This window comes from Pezoporus wallicus, unplaced genomic scaffold (genome assembly GCF_028554395.1).
Source record: "Pezoporus wallicus isolate ANWC-B61680 ecotype Strahan unplaced genomic scaffold, APGP_CSIRO_Pwel_v1 scaffold_6885, whole genome shotgun sequence".
NCBI lineage: Eukaryota > Metazoa > Chordata > Aves > Psittaciformes > Psittacidae > Pezoporus > Pezoporus wallicus.
The window spans coordinates 1984522-2012312 of record NW_026638858.1 but is presented as its reverse complement, the minus strand read 5'-3'; the positions used below and the strand labels follow the sequence as shown (position 1 = coordinate 2012312).

Sequence of the window (27791 nt, the reverse complement as noted above, 5' to 3'; positions counted from 1 at the left end):
GGGGAGTGAGATGGGAGCAGTACTCATGTTTCTGTATTAAATAATTTTCCCTTTCCATGTCACACATGGCAACAAGTGGCTGAGAGAGGAGGGCATGCAAACAGCCCCTCTGAAGCTGCTAGTGGGGTCAGCTGTAGAAGAGGCCAAAGCTTCACACTGGACAGTGTAATTTCTACCCCAGCAGCAGATGATTCCAGTAGTTCTAAGAGGCTCTACAAAAGACACTGCTATTGCAGCTGGATGAGAAGAGTGGATTTGTGAAAGACCAGGGTATTTAGCCCAGCCTATGGAAAACAGCCATGGGGACAGATGTCCCTTCTGCATTTAAGTCAATAAGTGCTGCGGCTTTCTGGAGCCAGAACTGCAGGGAGCCTGCTTGTGCTTTCTCCTCCCTCCAAAGCAAACCTGCTGCTGGGGAGATCAGAGAAATGCTTACACCAGCTTCTGCTTGAGCACAGCCAAGCCAAAATGGGGCTGCTTGGTCAGTGACCACCCAAACACAGCACAGTTGCTGCCAAGGGGAAGAGGCAACAACTCAGCCGCAGGGGGACCAGGGAATGTTTATAGGGTTTAGCTGTAGTGCGCAGCAAGCGTGTGGCTATATATGCTGCCTCCATGGCAGGAGGAAGGTGAGAGCAGACGATAGGTGGGAGGCAAAGAAAACCCAACAAGAAACCCCCCAGAACGAGTTTCAATGCAAACACTCCATGCCTTTGTGCTCTTTAGCTGGCAAGCTGTACCATCTTCTACCCTTGGATATACCCATCCGGAGCAGGACGTGGCCAGTCCTTTCCACTAGAAAGGGGCTGCTCAGCTGCCTGCCTACTGCTTCAGAGCCACGAGTTACACACAGGACCATCAGAAACCCCTAGAGTGGCTGTTTGCAGTTCATGGGCCCTTGGATGCCCAAGGGATTTATCCCCTTACTTCCTCAGCCATGAGTCTTATTTCTGCTTTGAAGTCATCCAGCTGCAGTTTCAAGCTGTTGGTTCCTATACATAGACATGGGTCTGGCTGTGTGTCCAGCTCTCCACTGGCTTCAGCCTCCACTGAGGCAGCCAGAGGTCCATTGCCCTCCCCCAGTGCCCCAGAGAGGACCTTCCAGCCCCACCCTGAGAAGGTCTGGCCCTCAAAAACCAAGGCTGACACCAGCTGTTAAAACACCTATTTGGGTATTTATTACAACACGTTGTTCCAAAATACAAAAGAAAGGAAAAGAAAGTAGAGGGTAGAAAAGCACTGCTGTTTACAGCCTCTGGTAATAAATAAATAAGGATGAGGCAGGGACAGGGTGTCTCCTTGGGTCCAATACTGGCACTGGCCAAAGAGCGAGGAAGGGAGGGTGGTAGGGCTAGTGGCCAGAGCCTCTTTTCCTTGCTCAGGAGTCCCCAGGTACACCAGGATGGGTGCAGAGCCCCCCGTGCTGTGCTTGCTGAGGAAAGGCCTGATCCTGCAGGGATGGGGTGGAAGGTGAGGAGACTCAGCCCTGGTGTGGTTGGGACCTGCCTGCTCCCTCCTTGTCCATGGCTGCCCAAAAGGCAGGTGAGGTAGGAAGGGTGATGCCAGACCAGGACCCCAGTGGGGGTCTGCCAAGGTCTCCCAAGAGAGGGTTGAGACCTGAGCTATTTGCTCTCCTGCATGGCCTCAGAGAAATCTCGGAAATGAGTTCAGAACAGCATGATGAGAAGGACCCGAACCACAGTGAAGCAAAGTCATGACAGAGACAAGAGACCATGCCCAGGCCACTGAGAGAAGGGTGGTGTTAAACCCTGCAAATTAAAATAACTCTTCATGGGGCTGGCGCAGTATGGAGAATATTTCGTACCGCAGTGCAGACAGGGTTCCTTTTCCCTTCCCCTAATGTCTCCTTCACCTTACAATCATCTGGGAACGTCCAGGTTGTACAAGGATCCCAGGCGATGGGTGTGACAAAACATCACTGGACTCTGTTCATTTACAACATCCTGATTTATCAGTGTTAGATAAAGGCCGTGTCCAGCCCCATTTTGGGAGCCATTCCCAGCCCCTTTCTGAATCCCTCCAGGTGCTAGAGGCTGCTCACATATCTCCTTGCTCCTCTGCCACCGATCTTGTTCTAACACTGGCCACATGTCCTCCCTAGGCTGTGCTGTCCCCAGGCAGGGGGAGCTCACCTGACATGAGGAGGACACTCAAGCCAAGAAAGCCCAGGGCACCTGGCTAAAATGGAGTGTCCAGTGCATGGGCTCAGCTGTGTGTGGGGAGCTTTGCAAACCAGCTGCTATAGCAGAGCAAGAAGCCCCTGCAGGTGAAGATGCAGCCTGTAGGTGCAGCCAGCTGAAGAAGGTGAGAGGACTATGACCTGGAGAGAGCTGATTCCATGAGCTGGATTCCTGGCCAATGCTTCTTTTGAAGCTGTTACAAAAGCTTTAAGCTTTTGCCATTTAATCCTCCATTCTTGGTGCCAGTGAGCTCCTGCCTTTTACAAACATAAGTAGGCACCTGTAGAGGGGAGAGGAGCAGCAGGAGGGGAAGGGAAGAGTTAAGAAAATTGATCTGGCCAGGGTTTGGGTGTCTTTATACCCTTAGGAAGCACAACCCTCCAGCTCCTCTGACAAGGGTTTGCCTCCTGGGGTTTGGGACAGCCAGGAGTGCAGCCCCAGCTGGGCTGCGGGGAGCAGAGAGAAGGTGTGGTGGGGCCTTGCATTTATTCACAACAGAGAAACAAAGAGCAACATACAAAGAGTAAGAAGCAAAAACGTACAGAATCATAACCATAATAATAATCATAATCATAAATACTCAAATCTATCGTTCATAGATTGCAATGACAACACTGATAGCTTATTATCATTAGTATTAAGGATGGGAAGGGGAAGAGGACAGCAGGAGAGGGTTCTGGGGAGCATTGTCTCCTAAGGGGCAGATGTGACGGGGATGGACATCCAAAGAAACAAGAAGACAAAGAGAAGGGCCAGGAAGGCAGCAGGTCATGGGGATGCTGCCGCCAAGGCTGGGGGTGAGCCTGCTCCAACCCAAGCCTCTGCCTCGGTCTTGCCAACCTGATTGCTGCCCTCTTGCCGGCTTCACTCACCCCCCTGATAGGTAGGTGGGAAGGATGTGGCTGGAGGGCTCAGCCCCAGGGACAGATGGGCTGGAGATAAGGTTGTAATGTCCCTGCTAGCATGAAGGAAAGCTGTGGTTTGTTCCATCCTTCACCTAGTGGAAAGCTCAGCCACTGCCACTGCTGTGACCACTGGGCACTCAACAGCTTTGATGGTTCTTCCCTTGCAAGGAGAGACCTTTCCTCTCCTCTGTTCACACTTCTGCCACTGTGGAACCCTACAGATAAATGCACCTTCATCAGATTAGATTGGAAAGGTGAATTTTGGTTCCAGTGAGCCTTTGGATTGGGTTGTCTGGCTTATGAAAGCCCGTAAAAAGACTTGTCTGACAGATGATGGGAAAAGCTACAAGCCAGCACTTCCATCCTCATAACTCACAATCTGATTCATGGACAAAATGGTCTGATTGAAAAAAAAAAAAAAATCAGGGCCTGATTTTAAAAAAATATCATTTCAGTTAACTGTAAGCCACTTGGCGACCCTGATGGCTTTGGGTCAGCACTAGCAGTAGACACTTAGGCAGGGCTGCTCCATCAAAGCATATTTTCTGGATGTAGCCTTAAAGTCTTGTACATAAGAGTGCCTAAACCCCTCAAACATGGCTGAGGAGCATCCAGGGAATGGCATAGTGGAGATGACAGAAGGCAAACCACTTATCTGCCTCTTTGCAGGCATTTAGAGTCTCATGTACAATGTGTGCCCTCTCCTTCCTGATTTACTCCAGCTGCTTTTTTGCATTCATAATGTGCCATGTCAGCTAACGGAATGAGTTTCAGGAGAGCTTGATAATGCCTCAGCTCATCTCCCCACCTGACTGTGCCAACCTGATGTCCTCTTTTTATTCAATTCCTTGGGAAGTCACCTAGCCCCCTTTCCATTGCCCAAAGCTACACCTAACCAGCTCCTGCCAGCAACATGGCTGACCTGAGCTCAGTTGATCCATGCTGGCACCAGCCCTGGAGGACTACAGGATGGGTAGGAACTGAGCAATGCAGAGCAGAAATCAGCAGGTGATGATCCCTGGCATGCTTGGGAAGAGGTGCCACTGCTGAGGGCAGCAGGAAGGGAAGTGAGACCAGTAGCACTCCTTGTGCAGGAAGCAGGCAGCACTAACCCTGGGCTCAGGGTGTTTACTGGAGGGAGAATGAAGCCTTTTTCCCTTCCTCCTTGGACTTCACATCAAAGCCTCCTTGAGACCCTGCTGCAAGTGCAGCTCTTGAATAGCTGCCTGGCTCACAGGATGGACCCAAGTGCTTATTGGAAACTGAAAAGGGAGCTTAGATAATTGTGACATTGTCCTTTCAGAAAAGAGAAACGTTTGGTTTGGCAAGACTGAGCTGGTTCAAGGTGGTTGGTGGAGGCAATGATGGGTGGTGGTGGTGGGCCTTTGAGGGATGGCTGTGAGATCCCTTGCCACATCAAAAGTGATGTGGGAAGAGAAGTAGGTGATCACTGGCTCTCCAGCAAGCCTCGTCCCTCCCCGCCACACCTCGGGGAACTGGACAGGAGCACATGGTGGTCCCCAGCATCTCACCAAATGGCCCCATGGAAAACCAGAAAAACTAAAGCCAGCCTGCAGAAAGTAAGGAGCCTCTGGGGAGGCCTCAGCCATGGACACAGAGGTGGTTGGGGAAGTAACCAGCTGAAGCGAGCAGCCCCTCCTCGCACTATTGCAACTCCTCATGCCTCTGCTTTGTGTTCAGTTTTAAACCTGAGATCATTTGGTTTTGTCACGTGTAGTTTGATTTAAAGATAGAAATGAACAACAAGAGGAGGAACAAGGGAAAGAGAGAAATCATGTGGACCCAGAAAAGAAAAAGAAACAACACTCCAAGGATGACACAGGACAAAGACATGCACGAACAGAGACCCCTGAGGTATTAGCTTTGCAAACTAGTGCGAGACAAGGGAGAAAGCAAAGACAGCCACAGGGAGAGATGTGCTTTGCAGCAGAGGCAGTTCAGTGCCTACAGCTCCAGAAAGCAGTTTCTCACAAGCCTACACTGAAGTTTAGGAGCAAGAGCCTGGCTCCCCACCAGGGTGGGTTAAGCAGCTAAACAGCTCTGAAAGTAAGTCAGTTGTGCCCCTTGCACAACTTCAGGTTGCAGAGCTTCAGGTATGGCTGGCTTATCACCTGCTTAAAGGAGGGGAGCCAGCCTGAAGGGGAACAGGGCTGGGAGAGTCCCAGTACCTGCAAAAACACACCCCGTGATTTTCTTGGATGTGAAGCAAAGGATGGGAGAAGCTTCAAAAACCATGGCCCTCAAATGGAAAATGGTGCCCGTAGCTCCCAAGCAAGGTAGCTGAAGCAAGGGGGAAACAAGGGGCTGGGGCGGGCAGGCAAGATGCCCCCCAACAAGAAATCCCAACTGCCATCAGCCCCCCCGCCTGCCTCCACTGTGGCAGCCTCTGATGCCTTCCCCTTCCTTGCACAGCTGGAGGTGACACCCAACACCTTTCCCTCCACTTCAGGTGACTCCCTCCTCACTATCTCCAGTGAGGATGAACAGCCCAAGGGAGGGGGACATGACTGGGATGGAGTGGCAGCCAGGATGGCAAGGATGGCTGGGGTGGGAGCAATGGCCAGGACAGGGGTAAGGAGAAGCAAACAGAGACCAAGGGGTGAAGAAGAGGCAGCAGCTTCCAGAAGAGTTTTCTGGCTCAATTTGTGTTGTAAGAAGGTTTTATGGTTTCCTCGTTTGCTTGTTTGTTTCTAGAAAAAGTGCACAGAAAAGTCTCCTGTCCCCTTGTTGGTCTACCCAGAGGGAATGGGGAGAAAATCTTTGTTGTCGACATGAGCTATAGAAGGAGCCACAGGCCTCAGATATTGCTTAGAAACTCGTATTTCAGATTTAAATACCATACACAGTAAAAATAGAGCTGAAAGTACCGCCCCACATTGTCTGCAAATCATTGCCAGAATGAACAGCTTCAATAAATTAAAATCAAAACAAAAAAGTTGAAATATTATTTACGTCTCAATAAAAATTGCAGTAAAACCATTTACCTTTTCCTTTGTGTGTGTTTTCAGGTTGGTTTTCTTTATATTATATATAATATATATTTATATATGTATAGGGCTGCTCCAGTGCAGCATTTTTAGGATACTTAGCCAGAGAAACACGGGGAGCATGCTTAGCGCACCGGGGTGCAGGGAAGGGGCAGATATGGTCCCCTCCACAGGTGCTGTGCCCCGTCTCTGCAGCCAGAACTGTGACCCCTGCCCCTTCCCGCTCCAATTTTACGCCCAGATTTTGAGCGTGGGTCTCTGAGGGCGGGGAACTGTGTGGATGGAGGGGAAGGACCAGGGTGGGTGCAGGATGGGGACTAAGCATCCGCCGCTGTGTTTCCTGACTCTCCAAAGACTCATCCGCCTTTGTTTCGGTTTCAGCGCGTGCGCTCCCGAAAATGCACACGTGGGTATAAATACTACCCCCTCCCCCCCCCCCCCCCCGACCCCCGACCCCGCCGTCCCTGTCCCCTTCCCTCTCTCCCCAGCTTAAATATCCCCCCATCCCGTCCCCATCCCGCATCTCCAGGCGCCCCCGGTGTGTGTCAGGACACCTCGATGATCTCCATGCTGCCCGAAAAGCTGGACTGTTTGCTGATTTTGCCCAGCTCTTCTCGGGCCCTGCCCTCGGACATGGTCTCCTCGAATTCCATCTGGCAGCTCCTCCGCTTGAACTGCTTCTCAGCACCGGCCTCCTCATGCCAGCTGTGCCGCCCGTCCCGCGGCTCAGCCCGCGCCTTGTCCCTCAACCGGATCTCACAGCCACCCGCCACCCCGCCGCAGCCGAAGGGCGGTGGGTACGGACCGGCGGCGGCAAACAGGCTCCCGCCGCTACTGCTGGTGCTGCCAGGGTCCATGCCGAAAAACCAGCCGGCCTCGCTGGTCGGGGTGCTGGGGGACTCCAGGTGCACCCCACCCCAGGCGCTGGTGGCGGTGCTGGGAGCAGGGGCTGGCTGGCTGAGCCGCGGTGGCAGCCCGTCCTCGGCGCCGGGGCTCTTGCGTGCAGCGCAGGCACCGCCAACGTTGAGGCTGAGCCCGTGCGCTGGTGAGCCGGCGGTGTGCCGGTGTTTTCGCCGCTGCCGCACCTTGGCCTCCAGCAGGAGGTCCGGCCCGCTCGGCCGATCGGGGCTGTCTGCCCCCGGGGAGAAGGGGCTGAGGCTGCCAGGGCCAGAGGGGCTGTCCAGCTTGCAGAGTTTGGGGGCATCTCCAGGGCCGGGGGGTCCGGGGGGCTCCTGCCGCAGGCCTGGGGAATAGGCAGACTTGATGTCCAGGGAGAAGGAGCGTTTCAGGCGGTTGGTGTCCTGGATGCGCTCAGAGGAGAGGTGCAAGCCATTGAGCCCCTGCTGCAGGGCAGTGGGCGACAGGACCTTCGTGGTCCCGCCTTGCCGCTCCGGGTCACCATGGGGGGACACCGAGCCAGTGCCTCTCGGCACCTCCTCGGCCTTCTCTGAGGTAGGTGGTGGGGGATGCCGGCTGCCTTCAGCTGCCTCTGCCGGGTCCTGCTGCACATCTCCCTCACTCCGGTCACCCTTCGACTTCAGGGCCTTTAGGAGCTTCAGGCTCCTCTCATACTCCAGGAGCTGGCCCAGGAAGTTGAAGTTGGGTGAGATGGATGGGCGACGGTCCTTAACAAACCTGCCAAGAGGCACAGACAGCCCCAGTTGGTGTTTGGTCCTTCAGTGGTTCACCCTTATTCTCTCAGCCTCTTTGGGAAGAAGAGGCACCATCCAGGACCTTCTAAGCAGACCCTCCAAAGAAAGGGGTCTTGGGGAACCATGGGGCCTCAGGATGCCCCAGGGTACAGCTGGGACTGCCTCTCCCCTCCTTTTTACCTCTCCCAACCATTCCTCATTGCATGCGTTTTATGAAGGGAGGTTTGGTTTGGTTTCACTGGGACTCAGCCAAGGCGAGTTTCAAGGAGCCCCCACCCTCTCCTCTGGGCTCAGCCTGCTTTCCTTTCCAGGAGTGAAACATAGCAGCATCACACCCCTCTGCCCCCCAGGGAAAACTCACCTGTAAGCGTCATCTGATGACATACCCATGGTCTTCATGATATAGGCAATGGCAATGGTGGCTGAGCGGGAGATCCCAGCCAAGCAGTGCACAATCACCTGGCAGCTGGACACCTTGGCCTTGTCTGGAGCATGGCAGAGGAAGCAGAGAGAAAAGCATTGATGTGATCAGAGATGGTGAGAGTAAAATGACTCTAGCCTCCCTCCCTAACCCTCCATCTCTTTGTGTGAAAGGACAAGTGTTGCTGGGAGTAAGACCATGGAGGACAGAAGGAGAATCCAAGTTTTGGAGGCTGACAACTGGAATGTCTGCAACCATTGTAACAAAAGCTCACCAATGAACTCAATGGACTTGTCCAGCCAGGGAAGCAGCTTCTCACAGTAGTTGTCATTGACAGGAATGCGCATGAAGTGACTGTCACAGATGAAGTCTGGCTTGGGACAGGAGTTGCTGGCATTGAGGACATAGCTTATCCCATTCTGTGTCATCAAGTCCTGGTGGGAAAGAAGCAATCAAATGATTGGCTGAGTGTAGCCAGCACCGAGTGTGGGAGATCTGCCTTGGCATGTGCTCCCTGTCTTATCCCATCCCAATACTTTCCCCTGTGGGTCTCCCATTGCTCATTTGACCTAGTTGATGGTAGTATAGCAGAGACTAGCTGAGAACTGTCAGTTTAGATGACACAGGTTTGAACCTCAGCAAATCTTTACTTTGGCCCAAGTAAAGATAAGCAAGACCAAAGACACCTGGAAGGGGGTCCCAGAGAGGAAATACCAAGAAACCCAGTATGAAAGGAACAGACAAAAACAGGAAAGAAAATCAGTGAAAATTGTGGCCGAAAGTTTTGAAAGTATCAGCTGAGGGAGAAGAGGCATCTCATCAACAGAGCAGGGTGGTTCATTGGGAGCACCCTATATTAACCAATGCCTGCTCGCACACCCCTCAGAAATGCATTGGGGGCTCTCATAGATTTGTTAGGTGTTCACAGTTGTATCACCTGTACAACTGGGGGCAGGTTGCTTATAAATAATGGAGGAATATCTGAGCTGCTGGGTCTCAGTCCCTGGTCACTATTCCAGGGAAGACCCAGAATTAAATGGGAGGAGAAAACATGTAGATAGAAGAGTCCTTCCACACTAGAGTGCATGGATCTGCCATGTGGGATCTCTCCTTTGCAACGTGCTGGAGAAAAGACACATCGCCCATCCATGGCCTCCGCACTTGACACTGTTCTGCTACCTGTGAATAGAGCATCTTCTGGCCACATAGTGGGGATGGCAGAGAACACAGCTCCAAAAGGTGACCAAAACCCTCTGAGGAGGCAGGAAGGGAAGGAAACCATCAATTTCCCTGCCTGACATTGGCTCCTCGGGAGACTGCACTAGGATTTCAGCCCTGGCTTTCCAGCAGCCGATTTCTGCCCATCCCAGCAGGCTCAGTGGAGCCAGCCCAGCTCCCAGGCTCACATTCTTGGCATTTTTCTCTTTCATTTCCTTTTACTTCGTGTATATAATTTCTCTCTCCCTCCTTTCTGTCTCTAAGCACCCCCCCCCCAATCCCAGCATCATGATCTGTCTCCCCTGTTGCCTGCCCTGGGCGAGGACACCCAGCTGGCTCCCTCCTGCCTGCAGTAGGCAGACATCCGGCATCATTTTACCTACAATTCCTCTTTCTTCTCGCTGCTATTTTTCCTTTAAACAAAATTCTTTCCCTGGCAAGACATCATAGCACAGCCCTTCCAGTACCTTTAAAAGGGCACTGTCCCTCTTTTCTCCTCTCTCCCCACAGCAAAACTTTGCTTGTTTTGGGGCCTTCTGAACAAGCCCTTGCCCATGGCCTGAGCTTGCCCATCCCCACATTGCTGTGGCTGAAGACTTTGACCACTCAATGTAAAATGACTCATCCTGTGACCACTCTCCCCAGTTCTGCTGGGCTCTGCCTATTCAATGCCTGCCTTCAGCCTCCTGGTAGGTTCAGACCGACCATACATGGTCCTCCCACCAGGGAGGAGAGGAGTCCTTAATGCTCTAACCCCTCTGCAAGGCTGGCTGCCCTCCCAGATGGGACAGGACAGATGTGTTCCCTCAACAGGGCCATACCTTGTTCAGGACATCTTTCTGTGAGCCCAAGTAGAGATGTGGCAGGATGCGTGTGGGGCCGACATTCGCCACAGGCAAGCATGGCTGGGAGATGCTCATCGGCAGGATGGCAGCTGGCTTCCCCTCACACAGCCCCGGGAAGCAGGACGAGAAGGTAGCAAAGCCTCCTGTGGAGAAAATAGGGACATTGAGCTTGTAGTAGTGAGGCTGAGACCAAAAGTACCAACCCAAGGCCTGGGCTGGGGACAGAGCAGTGATAACCCTGCAACACTAAGAACAGAGCCCTGAGGAGTAAAAAACCACAAGCCATTGCTAACCTGTGCAGACATGTTGTGATTACTGTGCCACACACGGAGAAAGGAATGGAGACCCAGCTCTGATTTTTCCTGCTGCAGCTGGATATTAATGCACACATGGGGCATCCATCACCCACCCTGCTCTTCACCCACTTAATTCAGACAACTGACAAGAAGTGAAAGTCCTTTTCTTGGATGTCTACTACTCTCAGGACAACCAGAGTTGCCAGGTCAGGGTGACAACAAGCAAGCTCACTGAGGTGCAAAGCTCCCTGGGTTGGGAGGTCAGCTCAAGCCTTGCCACAACGGCTACATTTACACACTGGGGTTTCTGAGAAATGCTGCCTCTGCGCAGCCCCGCCAAGCCCATGACTTCCACCACATCAGACTGGACCAGCACATCAGAACCTGCAGGCCATTGCCTTTTTTCACACTCTGACCTTACTGAATGTGACAGCAAGCAGTGCCTGATTTACTGCACCAAGCTGCCTGGCAGTCATACTCAGCTTGAGTATCTTAAAGCCCAATATTGAGAGAAAACCCTCAGCTGGGGCTGTAGGAGTTGGCATCTGATAGCCAGAACTATTGCCATGATGTCTGGCACTGTCAAAAGCACAGTCTAACTGTGGATGAGTCTGCCTGAAAGCCAGTCCCCAGCTCCATTGGAAAGAGCACTGACTTGAGCAGGTCATCAGGTGTTGTCCTGCCTGCAACTGTGGGCAGCTTGTGAAGGTGGAAGGCCCTCGGTGCTGTTGTATGTCCTATGTGGTTGTGTTAAGGCCACTGGTGATTCTGATTTGCTCTCACTCACTGATCCCATTCTCCAGGGTAGAGCTGGGTCTGTCTAGTGGTGGCCCAGCTCCACTCCCAGCTTGATGCAATGGAGAGGACCTTGGGTTGTATCAGCCCAGTCTCCCTTAGGTTTTCCTACTCATGTGAGTGAGCAGATGCAGCTTGACATCACCCAAAAAGCGGAGACTTTGGGTCTTTGACTGTCAGAGGGACCAGGATGCCCCTCTGAGATCCTTCTGAAAGTCCAAGTCCCAGCACCATGGGAATTCCTGGCCCATCTCTATTGCTAACAAGACCTTTTAATGAGCTTTTGGTGACAAACTTTCCATTAAGTCTCTCTCCCCTTTGAAAGCAGGGCATCCTTGGCACATTCTCAAGTTACCTTCTCTAGCAACTTGCCAGCATTTCTGCTGATCCTCCTGGAGCACCTTCCTTGCTACTGGTGTGGCATGACTGGCGCTGCAGATAACCCACCCCACATGTTTGGGAGGTGAAGGTGATAGATAAGCCAGAGCAGTGCACAAAATTGTGCTTACACCGCCTGGAAACATTCAAGGTCCTCCATCTCATCAGCTCCCAGTGTCAGCTCCCACTGGCCCAGGAGGAAGGTGTCCTTCAACCAACCTCTTTCCTCCCCTCTCTTATGTTTTCCTGTCTGGCACCTAACACAGCTCTCAGCTTCCAAACCTGCCCAAGCCAGAAGGGGTACAGTTAAAGCACCTTATCGTCTCCAGCACTTCCTTTTCTCTGGCTCCCTCTGAAATGACATCACCTCTCAACTGGGACATGATATCAGAGCAAAAGCAGGAGGCCCAGCACAGGTGCAGCGCAGCTCCAGTTACTGCTCATCCCTGCGCTGTGTCCCCATTGCCAAGGAGTGCAAATCTCCAGCCACAGCCCTGCGTGGACATGTGTGACCTCCCTGCTTCGTTCCACGCTTGAACACATGCTGCTGATGCCTGAGGGGATGCTCAAGCAGAGCTTCCTTCAGCTTCAGCACACAGGGTCTAGTGGGGCACAGATTTAGCCCCTGGACTCATGCAAAACAAAATGGGAATTTTTCTGAAGGAATACCGTGCATTTTGGGGGAGGAGGGTGCATGTGAGCACAGCTCCAGGGATCAGTGCCTACTCTGGTCCCCAGCCTCTCGTGCTCGCTGTTCCATTCAAGAGCTGCCTGAGGCCGTGTACAGCTTTGTATCACTCTTTAAAAGCCGGGAGCGTGGGATGATCTCATAGCTAGAGCAGGTCAGGGCACGCCACTCTCTCCCCCTTGCCGGCACTTGCCTGACAGCAGATCCTCTCCCAGCCCTGCCCGGGGAAATCCAGGCAGGGGCTGAGTGGGCTATGAAGCGGGGGGGGGGATGATGTTTCCAGAGAGGGGCAGCAGCATCCTCTGCTGCAGTGCCTGTCCCGGCATGCTGCCAGCAACCAGATGATGCCAGCACCTGAAATGATACACATTGCTCGCCCCACTTATCCCAAGCAAAGCTTCTAGCCTGTGTCTGGAAGCCCAGGCATGCTCCCATCCTGCCTGTCCTCATTTCCCCCGTGCTTGCAGCTGCTGAGGGCAGCCTGGGCTTGGGGGAAACCTTAGAGATGGGTACCCAACACCATCCCAACCTTGAAGCAACACTTACCCCACCCCTTGCCGGCTGCTCTAGCATGCCTTTCATTTTTAGAAAGCAAAGCAGCTCTTCAAAACAATCCCAAAGGCAGTGAATGTCCCTGGCTGGACTCCTGCTGATGCCTGGGCATTCCCTCCTCTATACCCTGGGCCATGGATCCCAGCTTTTGCTGGGAGAGAGCAGCAGAGCCTCACAGGGTGAGGAGCCAGTGCAGCATGGGTCTTCCTCATCTTTTCTCATTTATTCACAGTGCTGGTGCCAGAAGCACCATTTCTCTTGGCATGTGGGGAATTAAGCCCAGGAAGGATTTGTATCTGATGTTGGTGGGTGCTTGGGGCTCACTGATTTCTTCTTGATGCTTCTGTCATGCCTGACAACGGCTGCTCCTATGCAGCACAGCCCAGTGTACTGCTCATGGCTCCAGCACTCCTGAGGGCTCTCAAAGCTATCCCCTTGGAAAACCCAGTGCCTTCCTGTCTCTTACAACTACCTGAGGCAGAGGTGGGTCCCAGGAGAGGGGGAAAGTTTGGGCACAGGGAACCAGGCCAGAAGTGGGGACACCTTCACTGCTCCTGTTGAAGATGTAGGAAGGAAGAGCCAAGAACCAGCATCATGCAGGTCTCTGGGAGGGCTGGGGTGTGAACTCAGCTTTGGGGGGGTTCATTCATCAGTGCCCCCAGAGACATAAAAACCCTTAGTGGTGTGCAGCTCAAGGTGGGGCTGAAGGCAAACACAGCTTTCAGGAGGGAGGGAGAGCTGTCACTCCCCCAGAGGAAACCAAGGCACAGGGTGTTACAACTTAGTGCCAGAAGAGTGTAAGAACTGAAACTTTGAAGTACAGAGATGTGGGACACCTCTGCTACCTTTGCTGTCACCTTCAGGTGGTCTCTGGGAACATCCAGCTCATGTCTGGGACACTAACAATATCTAGGCATCACCCATCACCTGCAAGATGCCCTGTTCCCTTCTCTGCCAAGGAAAAGCAGCAGTGATGGTCCAGGGAGGGTGACACAGAAGGTCCTAGCTAGGGACAGGGATGTGGTGTAGCATCATTTTCCTCCTGGTGTTAAGCCCCAGCTTTGGGGATTTACAATCCATTGAGCTGCACAGGATGTTAGAGGAGATGCTGCTGGGGATAAAAGGGAGGTGTAGGGCACATTAAACAGGGCTATCCCAGTTACCTGCTGCTGCCTGCATCCCTCCCTGCACCAAGGCCATCTTCCAAGGCTAGAGGCATAAAGTGGAAACAGGGCATAAAGTGGAAACAGGGAAATGATGGGGCTTGAAACCCTTCTCAGGTCTTGTTTTGACAGCTGCAGACTGCCCACTCATCTCCAGCCCCATGGACTCGCCTCCTTCAGAGTCCCTTCAAACGACCCAACAGGTCTTGCCTCTATCCTGCACCCTGACAATTGCAAAAAGCTGTGAAAGGGCTGCCCAAGGCACCTTATTCACCTAAATCCTTTTTTCAGGAGAGCCATTGAACACCACCAGCCCCATCAGTCTCCTAAATTCCACCCCACTGCAAATACACTGAGCACTTGGGACATGTCTCATTTGCCAGCCTCTCATGTGCATCGTGAAGTAAATCCAACCAAAAGCCCCCCAGCAGGAAACAGTGAAGAAGTGACATGTTACCCCACTGTGCCATCAGTCTGTGGCAATGAGGAACAAGCACAGCTGGAGCTGCAAACCTTCCCTGGGGCAGCAGCCACTGGACCCCACCTCCTCACCCCCAGTTCTCACACCAGGAGCTGGCAGAGCTGGCAACTGGGGGGTATTAGAGCAGTTTATAGCCCACCCTCATTGCTCCTATAAATGAGTGTTAAAGAGCAGCAGCTGGAGCTGCTCAGGGACTGATTCCCCATGTAGGTGCTGGAGCTTTTCCCACAGCACGTGGCCCCACTGGAGAGTTTTGTGCCCGTGCTGGCGCTGGAGACCCTCAGCCTCTCTAAAGCTCCTGGCAGCCCAGGGGGCTGTGCGGGGCTGAGCTCTGCCCAGCTCTCATTAAAATGCCTGTGGTGGCTGAGAGCGGCTGCCAGGGCGGCACGTGGCGAGGGGCAGTGGGGCATGCAAGCAAGCACGCGCCTCGGCTGCCGCAGGAGCAGCCGCCATGCCAGCACGGCTGCCCCACCGCTGTGCCGGTGAGGATGATGCCTGGGTGCCCCCTCCCCAGCACCCCAGCCCCATGGGGACACATCTGTCCCACACCGTTAAACCACCTTGCTGAATTGAGGCACGGCAGGAGATGATGAAAGCGGGGGGGGGGGGCGGGCCGCTGCAAAACCAAAGCCATCGCCTGCAGTCTGCTCAGCCCTTGGCAAGGCACGGAGCCCGAGCATTCAGCCAAGCATCTCTGCGGCAGGTTGAATTGAAGGAAAGCAAGCGGAGGGGCCAGGCACGCCACACGTCAACCCACAGAGCCGCTGGGAAAACCCCTCTTCGGGAAACGCGGTCTCCCTGTCTCTGGTACTGGGTGGGAGCTAAGCCGGGCGGCGTGATGCAACACTACTCACTGCACCCCGGGAAGATCCGGGCCTTTGCCAGCACTTCCCGCTGCCTGGGACGTTTCTGAGTTTTCCCCGGCCTCCATCTTCGCTGTTCCCCTCTCGGCGCTGCAGCCTCCTTTGCTTTTCCCAGGTCCCGCCTGCGATGCCTTCCTACCTAGCCAGGTGAAACCCCGGTGCTTCGCAACCTGGCCAGCTGGCCCTCTCCTGGCTGATGCTCTTTTACTTCCACTCGTCTCAGCGCACTGGAGAGAGATGGCCGGTGCTCCCCGAGTCCCTGTTCCCTCCCACTCCCCTGCCCAGCCCCTGTGCTCTCCCCCAGGCCGGGTTTCACCCTCCCTTCAGTCGGTACAGAATTTCATCACCCCATTGCTGGTTCCTTTGTGTTGGTTTTTTTTTTTCCTTCCCCAAGCAGTGGGGATGAGAAAGCCGGTTAATCAGCCCTATTATGGATTCATGTGAATTCCCCGTTTTCCCAGTGCTCACCACAAACAGCCTCTGCCCATCTGCTGCTACATCACCCCGCTGCCTCCCAACCTGCACCAGTCCCTCCAAGCCTCGCAGGCAGGTCCCAACCACCCCCACCCCGCCTCCCCCGTCCCGTTCTTCCAAACGAGAGGAAAACGTCCTTAACAAAAAAAAAAAAAAAAAAAAAAAAAAAAAAAAGGAAAAGAGGCAGAAAGGAAGCCCTCTACCCACAGAACAACGGACACGCTCCCCGAGCTGCTGGGCTTGATTTTCCTCTGGTGACTGTGCCTGCCTTGGACCAGCCTGACTTGTTCTAAGTAAAGAAAAATGTGTCATTTCCAGGAGTGACTTATTACTAATGACACCATCACTGGGTTATGTGCTTCATGCCACAAAAGCCTGTCAAGCACTTTTAGCAGGCTCCCATTTTAAGTGGTGATGGAAGGGAAGTTTCTTGATTCAACCCTTTGGTAATCTAGGTCATTCCAGGCTCGGCATATTTTTAAATTGCTCCAATTAATATCCTCTTCCTCCGTTTGCCCTTCACCCTAACACTGGCGAGTGGAAACGCTGCAAATCCCTTTTCTTAACGAAATCCCCCGAAGATGGGCAGGCAGCAACCGTGCTAATGAAGCGAAATGGCTTCTTCGGGCAGCTGCCTGGCGCGGGCAGCATCGCAGCGCTCTCCCAGGCCATCGCTCCTGGCATCCTGTCCTCGCCGTCCCCCCTACCCGGGGCGCGGACTCCGTCACCCCTCCAAACCGGCACCCGCGGAAATGGAGATGCTGGCGGCAGAGCCTGCCCCGGCTCCCGCAGCCTTCCTCCTCCCCTGCTCCGTCCGCGCCCTCGCCAAGCTTGCTTGGATGGAGAACGGTTCAGGGGACCCCGGAGTGGTCCCTTCAGCTCCCGGCCAGGCAGCCCCTCCGGACCCCGCACCAGGTGGGAAAGCTGCCTAACGTCCTGCTGCAGGTGCCCCTGCCCGCTGCAGGCAGCCTCTCACCTGCCTGAAGGAGCTGCCCCCTCCGTGCAGCTCCTTTCCTGCTGCTGCCTCCAGGACCAGGCTAGCTGCCTCCGCAACCGCTCCCGCACACTGCCCGCGGCTGGGAGCTGGGGATCGCTCCCGCTCCGCTCGCCTCATTCTCCCCGCTCTCCTCCATCTCCCCGCTCGCCAGCTGCCTGCGCTCTTTGTATCGCCAGCCATCGCGCTCCGCTCCCCGCCGGCCGCAGCGATCTCCGTCCTCGGGCAAAGCAGGGATCAGGAGGAGCCGCCCCCTCTTCCCCCTCCGTCCCCATCGGAAGGAAAGGAGCCGTCCCGGCTGACAAACCTCTCATGTCCCTGCTCTCCTTCATCCTCCGCACCCTTATTTTCAGCTTCATCTGCCTCTCGCGCATGTCTGTCCAGAACTGGTCCTCGGAGGGAGCGATCATTACATCCACGGGCATACAGGCAGCTGGGCTGCGGGGGCACCTCTTGCCTCAGCAAAACAACAGCTGGCGGGCAAACAAAATGCAAAAAAATCCCCAAAATGCCCCCTGCGGCAGAGCACCGCCAGCCCCCGGCTCCAGCCTTCAGCCTCAGCAAACGAAAAACATTAAAGGAACAAAAATAATAAACCCGAGCGGGGTGGGGGGCCCGGCGCACCCCCTTTCCCCGGCCGCCCTTCTCCTCTCCTCTCCCTCCCTGCGTGCGCGGCTCCCGCTCCAGCCGGAATGAGCTCAGCCCGTGAGCAACAGCTCCGCTGAGCCATCCGTCCCTCCGCCGCCGCGCTCGCAAGCGCGCCCGTAGCGCGCTCATAGCTAACGGGTCAGGCATGCGGCCGCATTCCTTACTCAGCACACAGACACGCAGGAGAGCGCCGGGCCTGACATATGCTTCGCTCCCTGCTTAAAGGCGCAACAGTGATTTTTTCGCCCGCTCAAAGCCCCCCTCAACGCCCCCCCACCCGGAGAGAGGAGCCGCGGCAGGAGATGGATGGCTGCAGCACGCCGGATTTGGCCCCGCGGAGTTAATTTGGGGACAGGGCCTTGGAGGAAGGAAGTTAATGTCCACACCTCATTTTAGCACCCGCCAGAGCGATGTGCGATCAAATCCCTATAACAAAGGGGGGATGCAGCACCATTCCCCATCCTTGCCCCCTGTCTGGTGCAGGCACCCCACAGCTGCTCCTGGAAGGACCAACGTGCAGCCCCTGGGGCATGTTTAATTCTGAACTCCAGTGCTAGGAAGGGCAATGACATGATCTGTTTCCTAAGGGGGAAACCGAGGCACAAAAGTTTAAACAACTTCTCCAGGGTTCTCTGCTGTAGGACAGAGCTGGGGACCAGACAGCAGGTCCTTAACCACTAGTTCATCTTTCCTCTTGTGGCCTCCACTGAGAGCATCACCCAGGGGGGTTCTCATCCTGGAATGGTTTCACACAGCTGGAGGTGAATGGGCCTCAACAGCTGGTGGGGAAAGGTGCTGGCGCTGGGCTGCTCACACCTGCACGGCCATGTCGGATGTAATTATCTGCCTGCTCCCAGCAGAGCAGGACCATATTCTGAAGGAGATGTGCCCTTCGCCAAAGCCTTCTCATGTGCAAACATCCGGCTAGAGGGGCTATGTAGTAATGGGCTCTCCCAGTCCTGCTGTGGTCTATCCATCAGGGGGGGCTTCTGAAGCAGGTAGGGGCTCATGGGTTTTCTTCTGTACATTTGTCCTAGGGGAAAGAATTTCTTGTTCCCTCTCTTCCCACCCGTGGGAAGACCTTAATATGTCTTCACACAGCTCCTTACGAGTTTATTGGTTTGAGCCAAGGCCTCCAGAAAATCATTCAGGATTATAGTAAGTGCAGGAGCAGGGGGAGGAAGGGGGGCATGTATTGTGCCTTTGAAAATCTGAAGCTTTATGGGCTGAAAAACCCCAGGCTGAGCCATATGTGAGTGACTTCAGTGTTTTTCCTTTGAATGACATCACATGAGATGAAGTCATTGGCATTAACTAAGTGCTCTACCCTCCCCCTCCCCACCCGAATGGAGCCAGCCTCCTAATGAGCCCTGTTGTTGTAACAAATATGGTTTGATTATTATCAGATGTGGGTCAGAGGTTGGACAAAATTCAAAGAGTGCTCCAACTAGGCTGGAAGAGAGAGGAGCAGCCTTCCCCCAAGAGCCATGCTCGGGAAGTGGCTCCCATGGCAGCTTCTTAAGGGGGCTGTGGTCCTCAACATCTACAACCTCTGTCCCTGTGAGGAAGGGTGCACGATGCTGGTGGCCAGTGCCAACAGCTTCTGGCAATGGAGGTGCCTCCATCTCCTGCTCCTGTACCATCGGTGCTCTCTACCCATGCTGGAGGGCAATTTGACTGTGACCCACTCTGATGGCTGCAGTTGAGGCAGTGTTGGATTGTGCAAGGGCAGTGGCTGGCCAGCTGCTCTGTGCCAGCCAAGGGGGATGCTGCAGGAAGCACACAGTGAAGGAGGAGGTGTAATCACCAGTTTGCCCTGACCCAGAAGTGCACAAGCATGCATTTGCCTTCCCTCGATGCCCTACGTTGCCCGACTCCCTCAGGCTTCCAAAAGCCCTCAACACAAGTCATTTTGGTATTGGCAGGTTCCTTTAGGATGTCCTTGGACTGAGTTTTCAGTTCAGGGCTACTGGGAGCCCCAGCTAGTGAGCTGGGGACAACACCGTCAAGCAGCCCCTCCTGCAGGAGGCTCACACCATGGTGTTCCACATCCCTCTCACCCTCAGCAAAAGGCAACTGAACACAGGTAGTCAGCAATCCCCTTATACACCAGTGTGAGGTCCATGGAGATGCTGCCTGCAGGCATAATTTCCCAGGCAGCATTCTCCTCCCTTCTCTCTCCACATCTTCTTCACCCTTTTGCCAGGACCGAGGCAGGGGTTGGGAGCTGGTGTTGGGGTGAGCTGGCAAGTAAAGAGATGAAAAGCAATGTCCATAGAGTGGAAATACACCCCACACATCAGCTGCTGCCCCTCGGCCCTTTTCCCCATGTGTTCCTCCTGGTTAGGCTGTCTCCCATCCTGCCTCCAGCCCCTGTTTAGGAGACAGAGGTGCATAACCTAGAGAGAGATCCCAGCCTCACTGGCCCCACTTTGCTCTCATTACCACAGCACTCACTGGAGAAACATCTGCTGCAATGGGTTGGAGAGTCTCATGCAACCCACCTGCAGAGCAGGAGCACAAGAAGCCCCTATTCAGCACCTACGTACCTACATCATGACAGTACCTATAGCCTGACAAGAGCCTAGGGGGGCAGTGGTCTCCAGTTCCTCTCTCCACCCAGTGCCAGAACCTTGCAATAATTGCCAGCGCTGACCTTTTGCAAGCGTGCAGCATAGGCCCAGGGAAAGGGGGAGGCAGATGAGTGGAGGCAGGTTTTTCAAAAGGAAGGAAACCATAACTGGGCAGCAGCTCCTGCCCATTGGGATCTCTTACTGGGGAAGTTGCCTTTCTCCTGTTGGCTATCCAGAAATGAGAAACAAAATTATATGGTGGTTTTGTAAGTCTTGGCAACCAGAGCGCTGCTGTTCCCCGAACCCCTTCTCTTCCATCCCTCCCTGCCTTTGCCCCTTTTGCTCTCCTTTTCTGGGTCCGAAGGTAAAAAACGCAACTGGAGGGGGAGGGGAAGCTCCTTGAGGTAATTATAGAATAGGGAAAACAAGTTGTCTGACGACAGTGTTGCTAAACAGGGAGGTTTAGAGCATAGGTCTGGAATACAATCAGCTCGCACATACATGACCTAGCTTAACCCCTGCCAGAGATGCAGCGGCTGGTCCCACTGGGGCCAAAATCCTCCCAGGCATCTCCTGGTCATGGCAGAGGGTGGGAAGAGGGCACCTTACTCTGACAGCATGCCTCAAGCCACGGAGACGGGGAGCACTCCCTAGGGCCACCGCTGGGCTGGGTGGCCAGGGTTGGATGCCAGCACGCACTGGACGGGGGCTGGAGGGTGAGAAAACACAGTCCTGCCCTGGCCAAAGTGGTCCCAGATGGCTTTGCTGCAGGAAAGAAAGTGAGTGCTCAGTGCCACAGGCCCAGGGATGCTTTGTGTCAGTGGGAAGGAGGTTTGGAGAGTTACCTAATCCTCCAGGACTGTAAAAATCACAAATCTTGGCATTACCATTTGGTGCTTAAAGAAGTGCCTCTCTCATTAGGCTGGCCATAGTGCCCTACCTCCAGCCCTCCAGACAGTCAAAAGGAAAGCATCACCACAGGTAATCCCCCTGTGCCCCACAACCTGCAGCCTGAGAAAAGCCAGGCATAACCCTCTCCACAGCACTTCTTACCCTTCTTCCCTTCCTGAGCATCATGCAGGATGAAGAGCAACCTGGATCCCCAATCACATTATTTGCACAGCTCGTTCTTCTAAACTCCCAAATCTGGGATAAGCAAGAATTTGAGAGTCTCATGTGAACACTCTGTCCCATCTCCTTCCACCCCTGTGCCTTCCTTACTCATACCCACACTCCTACCAGCCAAGGATGCGTTTGTTTCAGTTCATCATAGTACACTATGGGATGGAGATGTCCATGGGTGGGCAGGGTTTTTTGTGGGAGGTTCAGAGGCAGTAATTAGACTTTAGAGAAAAACATGCAGGTACATCTGATGGATTCATGCCAGTAAGTCCACAAGTGGTCTTCAACCTCAGCACCATGAGGGTACCTGAATTAGCCCTAACGCTTGATTTATGTGTGCATATTCAGGTCTGTGCACCAAGTTCAGGGTCTGCTGGAGGCAGAGGACAAAGTCCACCAGCTCGTGCATCCTACATGTGCTATGTCCCCAGGAGACATACTCACATATGGAAGTTGTCAGGTGAAATCATGATGCTGTCCAGACAGGGAGATGAGGAAGGTGACCATCAAATAACCAGATGCAGTGGCGTCCTACTTCCCCACTCCCATCAGGCAGCTTCTGACTGATGACCAAAGTGTGGGTGCTCAGGGTATTTTCTTTCTTAGGTTTTAGATTATTTTTTTTCTTACATCAAGTTTGTAAAGATTCCTTGAGCCTGATTCTGGGTCCTGCTAAGCTTTGAGCTTCAGCATCAGCCAGGACAAGCTTTGCAGATTAATTTGTACCTTTGTTGCCTTTCAGATGCACACAGAGTCTCCAGCCCCTGCGATTCTGACTAAAAGCAAGCCTCCTCTGCTCTGCTCTGCCCTGCCCTGCCTGCGTGCTACTTTTGCACCTACCTAGCTTGGCTTTTTCATATATCTTCTGTTTTCCTCTAAACCAGCTCCAACCCAACATGTTTCAAGCAGAGCAGGCAGCAAGGGTGATGTGATGCTGGCATGTGGCTTCCCACTGACATGACAAGCAAAAGCACCACTGTATTTTCAATCAAGGATGAGCAAAGTGACATTCATCTGCCCTAATGATTAACCTCTTTTTAGGACTGTCCCTCTGCAAAAAAAAAAAAAAAGTGCTTTTTCTTTTATTTTTTTGATTAAAATCATTTCTCCCCGAGTCCTCATTTCTAAAATAATTCCAGCCAGTGCTGAACCCACTCATGCTTGGCAGAACAAGTGTCAGCTCCTGCAATGGAAATCCCCTTTCTTTTTTCACTACTTTATTTTGTCTGCTCTCAAGTCACCTCCCTTTGGCAGATTCCCTTGAAATCTCCCAAATCTCAGCCCTCTCCGGATCACCACTGCCATACAATTACAGCTCTCCCTGGCTGGGCTGGATGGCCGGGCTGGAGAGAGCCTGGGTGATGGCCAGCGCTGCTGAGGACGATGGCGAGTGGAGGGCTGGGAGGGATTTCTCGCTGATGATATTGTCACATTCTTTCCGAATCCTGGGAGTAAACAGACACTCCAAATTTAGAAAGAACAGGATTGGAAAATTTAAACATTCCTTGAAGAATTGGTACGGGGGGGGGGGGGGGGGGGGTTGGGGGGGGGGGGGGGGGGGGTACAAGGGGGCTGAATATGATATCACACGTGCTCCCAAGCCAGATGAAAAGCTTGTGACTCGAGTTCAGAAAGCAAGTGAGGGGCCTGTTTCAGGTCAGAGAATGATATTGCAATGATAAAGCTCCCCTGGCTCATGAAACCACAATGTAAAGAGCCTCTGCTGTGCAAGGAGAGTCCCAAACCCAGCAGTCCAGGCTGCTGGTCACACTGCCACCCTGCTGTCCTCTCCAGGTGGCATATGGCTTTGGGCACAGGAGAGGAGAGCCCAGCGCTCAGCCCAAGGACACCATGGAGGATGGATGCCTGAGCATCATCTGGGTGAGCATCCCAAGCCCTCAGCTGTCGCTTTTAACTGTTGAATGAGAGTAAAGGAGAATCTCCCCACCCTCCACTGCAGCTGGGCAAATGGAGAGGAGCTGGTGAAACTCGGCACCCAGCAGCTCAGCACCATGCTTTGGCTCTGGCCAGGCTCCAATACAAGAGCTGGCATGCGGGAGCCGTCAGGGAACGTTGGAGCCAGACCGCTGCTGTTGCTGCTGCTTCATAAACAGATAATAGCTGTTAATAAAATCCAAGTGGGTGTTTGCAAAGGGGAAGAGGGGGGCAAAAAAGCAAAGCGAAAAAAAAAAAGAAGAAAAAAGGGCAAAAAATAGCAGGGAAAGAAAAAAAAAGAAAGGCAAAAAAGCAAGGGTTTGTGCTGAAGTAAACAAAGGTTAAAGAACAGTCAGGCTCCTGCAGGAATAGCAGAGCTGGGCTGGGAGGGAGGGGGCATTACGTAATGCAGGAAAAATGTTGGCTCCATTCAGTTTTCCACCACTTCATGTGATGTCAGGAAAACCATATAAATCAACAGTCTTTCTGCTCCCACGGATGGAGGGCAGCAAGCAGCACTATTTATACTTACACAATTAAAAAAAAAAAAAAAAAGGGGGGAAAAAAGAAGAGAAGCTGATGATTTCCAAGACTGGGAATAATTGACTCAGGTTCCTCCTTCCCAGCCTGCTGGAATCGCTGCTTCTGAGCTGTTAACCCTTGAGGGGTCCCTGCCATTGCTCCTCATGCCTAGCTCTTCTGTCCTCACCCACCAGACTCCATCAGCTGCTTCAAGGGTCTCATGAATGATGGGCTGCAGTTGAGCAGGAATGGCCGAGCAAGGCATTTGCACGAGATGGGGACAGTAAAGACTGGATGTGTGTCACTTTGCCTGGGTTGATGAGAGCTGGGGATCACGGAGGGGCTGCATATGGCTGCCACACCAGACTGGGAACACTCAGGATGGGGTTCCCTGAGGTGCTGACATCCATTTAGGGGCAGGCTGAGATTTCAGGATAGAACCCTGAAATTTCAGCAGCCCTTGCCAGGCTAACTCCCCACTGGGGTCACAAGCCACCTCCAGGGAGGATCCAGGCACTCCTTTTGGGACACAGGATGGGTTGGGGTGGGACAAGGTGACTGAGCCTGGAGTGGGTAGACCAAGGGGTTAAACCCCACCAGGGAGAGGGGTCAGAATCAGGCCCAGCCCAAATATCCTGCCCCAGAGCTCTCAAGTGCTGCAGAGCTGCCTCTGAAACAACACGTCTGCTGCCCACAGCACAGGCAGGAGGAAGCTGTGCCTGTCGGACAGTGTGCCCAGCCTTCCCCGGATGCTCTCTGCAGCCGCTTCCAGTCACCATTTCCATGTAAACCGCCGCCGCCATGACCCAGTGTTCTACACTTTGGTTCCCGTTTTTTCCACCCGCTGGTGGTCCATGTTCCACAGCAGGCTGTGGTCCTGCAGCACTTTGACTTAGGGTGGTTTAAGGTTTTGCTCGGCACCCAGCACAGCCACACTCCTGCTTGGGCATCTGGGCTTCTGCAGCCCAGAGGGATGGAAATGGCTGCCCTGAAGACGGAGTATGTATGTGCCCAAGGAAGGTGCAGATTTGCTTATGGAGGCTTGGTGGTGGTGATGCTGATGGCAAGGGGGTGGCACCCTGCTGATGCTCACCCAGCATGGGGCATGCCATGCATGCTGCTGTGGTGTGCCAGTACTATGGGGGGCCCCCAAGCCTCCCCTTGCTTTTCCAGGGAGCAGAAAGCTCCCAGGCTTTCCGGGCCACCTTACCCAGCTCCATCCCTGCCTCAGGAGGACTCGGGGATGGGGGTTTGCAGCCAGCACACAGTGCTGCCTCTTGCCCAACCCTGGGAAAGTGGCAGCAGGTTGTGGGGTGCTGGGGTCATGCACAGGCTGTTTCCTGACCTGTCCTGGTGACTAAGCAGATTCCTTTCCAGATGTGACTGAATCCAACTTCTCCTGCACCATGCACCAAGCCATACCCTTGTTTATGCCACAACAACCTTGGAGCCACAGGCACTGCTGTTGGGCCAGGCCAAGGGCCACCATAGCAAGCTCATGGTGGCATCTTCCAGTGCAGGTCCCAGCCAAGCGCCTGCAGCCTGGGCCATGTTAATCAGCTTTACTGTGATTTCATGTAGTCCCTGCTTGCTTTCGAAACCCTCAAACTGGGAGGTTTATGCCACTATTTCTCTTCTCTGTTCTCCCCATCACAATGCAGCTGCTCCAATCCAGCAGCACTGACCTGTGCCTTGCACAGGCAGGGTCCCTTGAATGCCACTTGCTTGTGCCACCTTCCCCATCACAACTACCCCTTCCAAAGGTCTGTTACACTGCGGGATTGGCAGGAACAGCAGCTCCCTCCATCCCTGTGATGCCTTGGGAACACGGAGGTCAGTACCCTCCATGTGAGCCACAAAGCAATACCCAATCACCATAGGATGAGGATGGGCTTGGGGAACAGAGGTGATCCCATCTCTGCTTTTGGCAGTATCTAGGAGCTTGGCTGAGCTCAGCAGGGCCAAGGGGCAGCACCTGCCCACCCCTCCACAGGCAGCAAGCTCAGAGGTGGGCAGCCAGCCACAAAGATGTCCCAGCCACGGGGAATTAAAAGCAGCTTTAACTCCCCCTTCAGCAGCTCTCTGCCTCTTTCTCCTCCTCTCTGCTGAGTTGGAGTATTTCATTCATCGGTTGCCTGCGTTATGCAGAAGGGCTGTAATTAGGGTAGCATTGTGCCTCCTCCTGCCTGTGTGCTCACGCCTGGAAAGCACCATCTCCAGCAGACCTTGACTCACTCAGTGATGACCCTCTGCCCCTGCTTTCCTTCCTCTTCCCTCTCCCAGCACATCCATGGATTTCCTCTCCAGCCTTCCCTTTAACAGCAGCGAGAGGGAACAGAAGAGCTGAACCAGGTCTGGCTTTTGGTGCTTTGACCAGGGATGAAGCAGTGTAACAATGGCCGAATGAAGGTGTCTGGATCTATGCCGTTGTGACCACCACATAGCCTCTTCTCTCACTGCACCCTGGCTGGTGGGTGCAGTGGTGGGGTGCTAGACAGTGCAAGGAATGAACGCACAGGGAGGACCTAACAATGCCAGTGTGGGTTGGGCCTCCTTGGTCTGCGTGCAGGGCTGCCCTCCACCACCACAGCCACCGGTGGCCAGGGCAGCAGACGCACATGGACACGTGTGACCACAGCTCCGTAACTCCGGACTTAGGGCACGAGTGCCAGGTGGAGTGGTAGCCCAGGGCTCCTACCTGTAAGGATGGAGACGCTGTGGAAACAGCTGTCCAGCTTGCCCAGGAGGATGGAGAGGAAGCTGTCAGCAGCCAAGCCGGTCACGTCCCGTGTGCTCTGGTCATAGACCACCACGTCCTGGTGCTCCTCTGCCTCCACCTGCAGGGGAACAGCGAAAACTGGGAGTCGCAGAAATAGGCTGAATGCTGGGGGTGCTGCTGCCCACACAGCCATGGGAAGCAAAGCTGAATTTAGCAGTCATACAAGCAGAAGATCACAGCTCTACACCATCCCCACAAGCTGGCTTTTAATCATCACATGAAGGGTCCAGGCAGGCTGGGACTCTGCTTCACGGCTACAAGCATGTCGGTGCAGTTGCCTGCTAGAGTAGCTCCGCTGATGGCAAGAACTGAGCACCCTAACCTGAAATAGTGTCACTCCTCCCCACTGCCCACCTTCAGCTTACCATTACTTAAGTGCATCCCAGAAGTCACTGTGACTTCTTCCACCACCTCCTCCCCACCCAGCCTTTGCCCTCAGATACTCCTCTGTGTCCTGGCTGGTGTCACAAGGACTGGGGGGTGGTTCTGCAGACAGGGGTGCTCCTAGCACAGCCCTCATACTGTGGCTAGAGCAAATGGTGCTCTTCAGGCCTCAGCCTGGAGACGCTCTCCAGCACAGTGACACCTCTGTAGGCACTACCCCTCTGAAAGCTCAACCCAAACCTGCAGATCACCCTTGAGGGATGAAGGAGCTTTTCTTTAGCTCAGTGGATGTTCAGGGGATGCTCTTTCTTCCTTTTCTAATGCATGGCAGTGCTTGTACACTGTAGAGATATGCTGGGGAGCGGGAAAGGAGCTCCTGGGCTGCTCTCATGTGACTTTACACACCACAAACAGCACCCAGCCCTACTGCCTGATGCTGCAGTCTCTGGGGTAGGTGAGATGGTGGGGTACCCTGAAGGCACACAGCTGTCTGCAGGCAGGAGTCCTCCCATGCCTGGTGATGGCTACATTGCAGCAAGAGCACTCAAAGTACAGCCAACCATTCCTACACCTACATGAAGGTCCATGCATTAAAAGAAGGTAAAAATGCTCACACAGGCATGGCTCAATGCATCTGCTGAATGCGGATGGCATATGCCTGCCTTCTGAGCACCTGCCCTCCCAGCCAGCGGGGTAAGGCACATCCATCACACTGTGGGAGGAGGAGGCAGCAGCAGGCAGGGAAGCAGGGTCTACACACCCAAGCCGATCTCTCCTCCAGCTTGTGTTGGAGCTGCCCAGTGCCCACCCCCTGCCTGGCCCTCTCCAAAATCTCATTAGGAGACCACTCAAACTAGGAACCACTCACAGGTACCCACCTCCTTTTGCTGTCTC

At 53.9% G+C, this 27791-nt stretch overlaps 1 protein-coding gene across 5 annotated transcripts in view; it reads right to left on the bottom strand.

The window, feature by feature from the left end:
* Window positions 1–5929: 5929 nt before the first annotated feature.
* DUSP8 (dual specificity phosphatase 8) overlaps window positions 5930–27791 on the bottom strand; it is a 41804-nt gene continuing 19942 nt past the window's right edge. For 4 of the 5 annotated variants that reach the window (XM_057412876.1, XM_057412878.1, XM_057412875.1 and 1 more), the window contains exons 3-7: window positions 26433–26571; window positions 10227–10393; window positions 8462–8621; window positions 8128–8251; window positions 5930–7749 (exon numbers count right to left, since the gene is read on the bottom strand). In XM_057412876.1, the coding sequence (XP_057268859.1) occupies window positions 6660–7749; window positions 8128–8251; window positions 8462–8621; window positions 10227–10393; window positions 26433–26571 (1680 nt within the window). In that variant the 3' untranslated portion in view covers window positions 5930–6659. Of the gene's footprint in view, window positions 7750–8127; window positions 8252–8461; window positions 8622–10226; window positions 10394–17241; window positions 17840–26432; window positions 26572–27791 lie in introns of those variants that run through there. The other variant, XM_057412880.1, reaches the window with a different exon arrangement.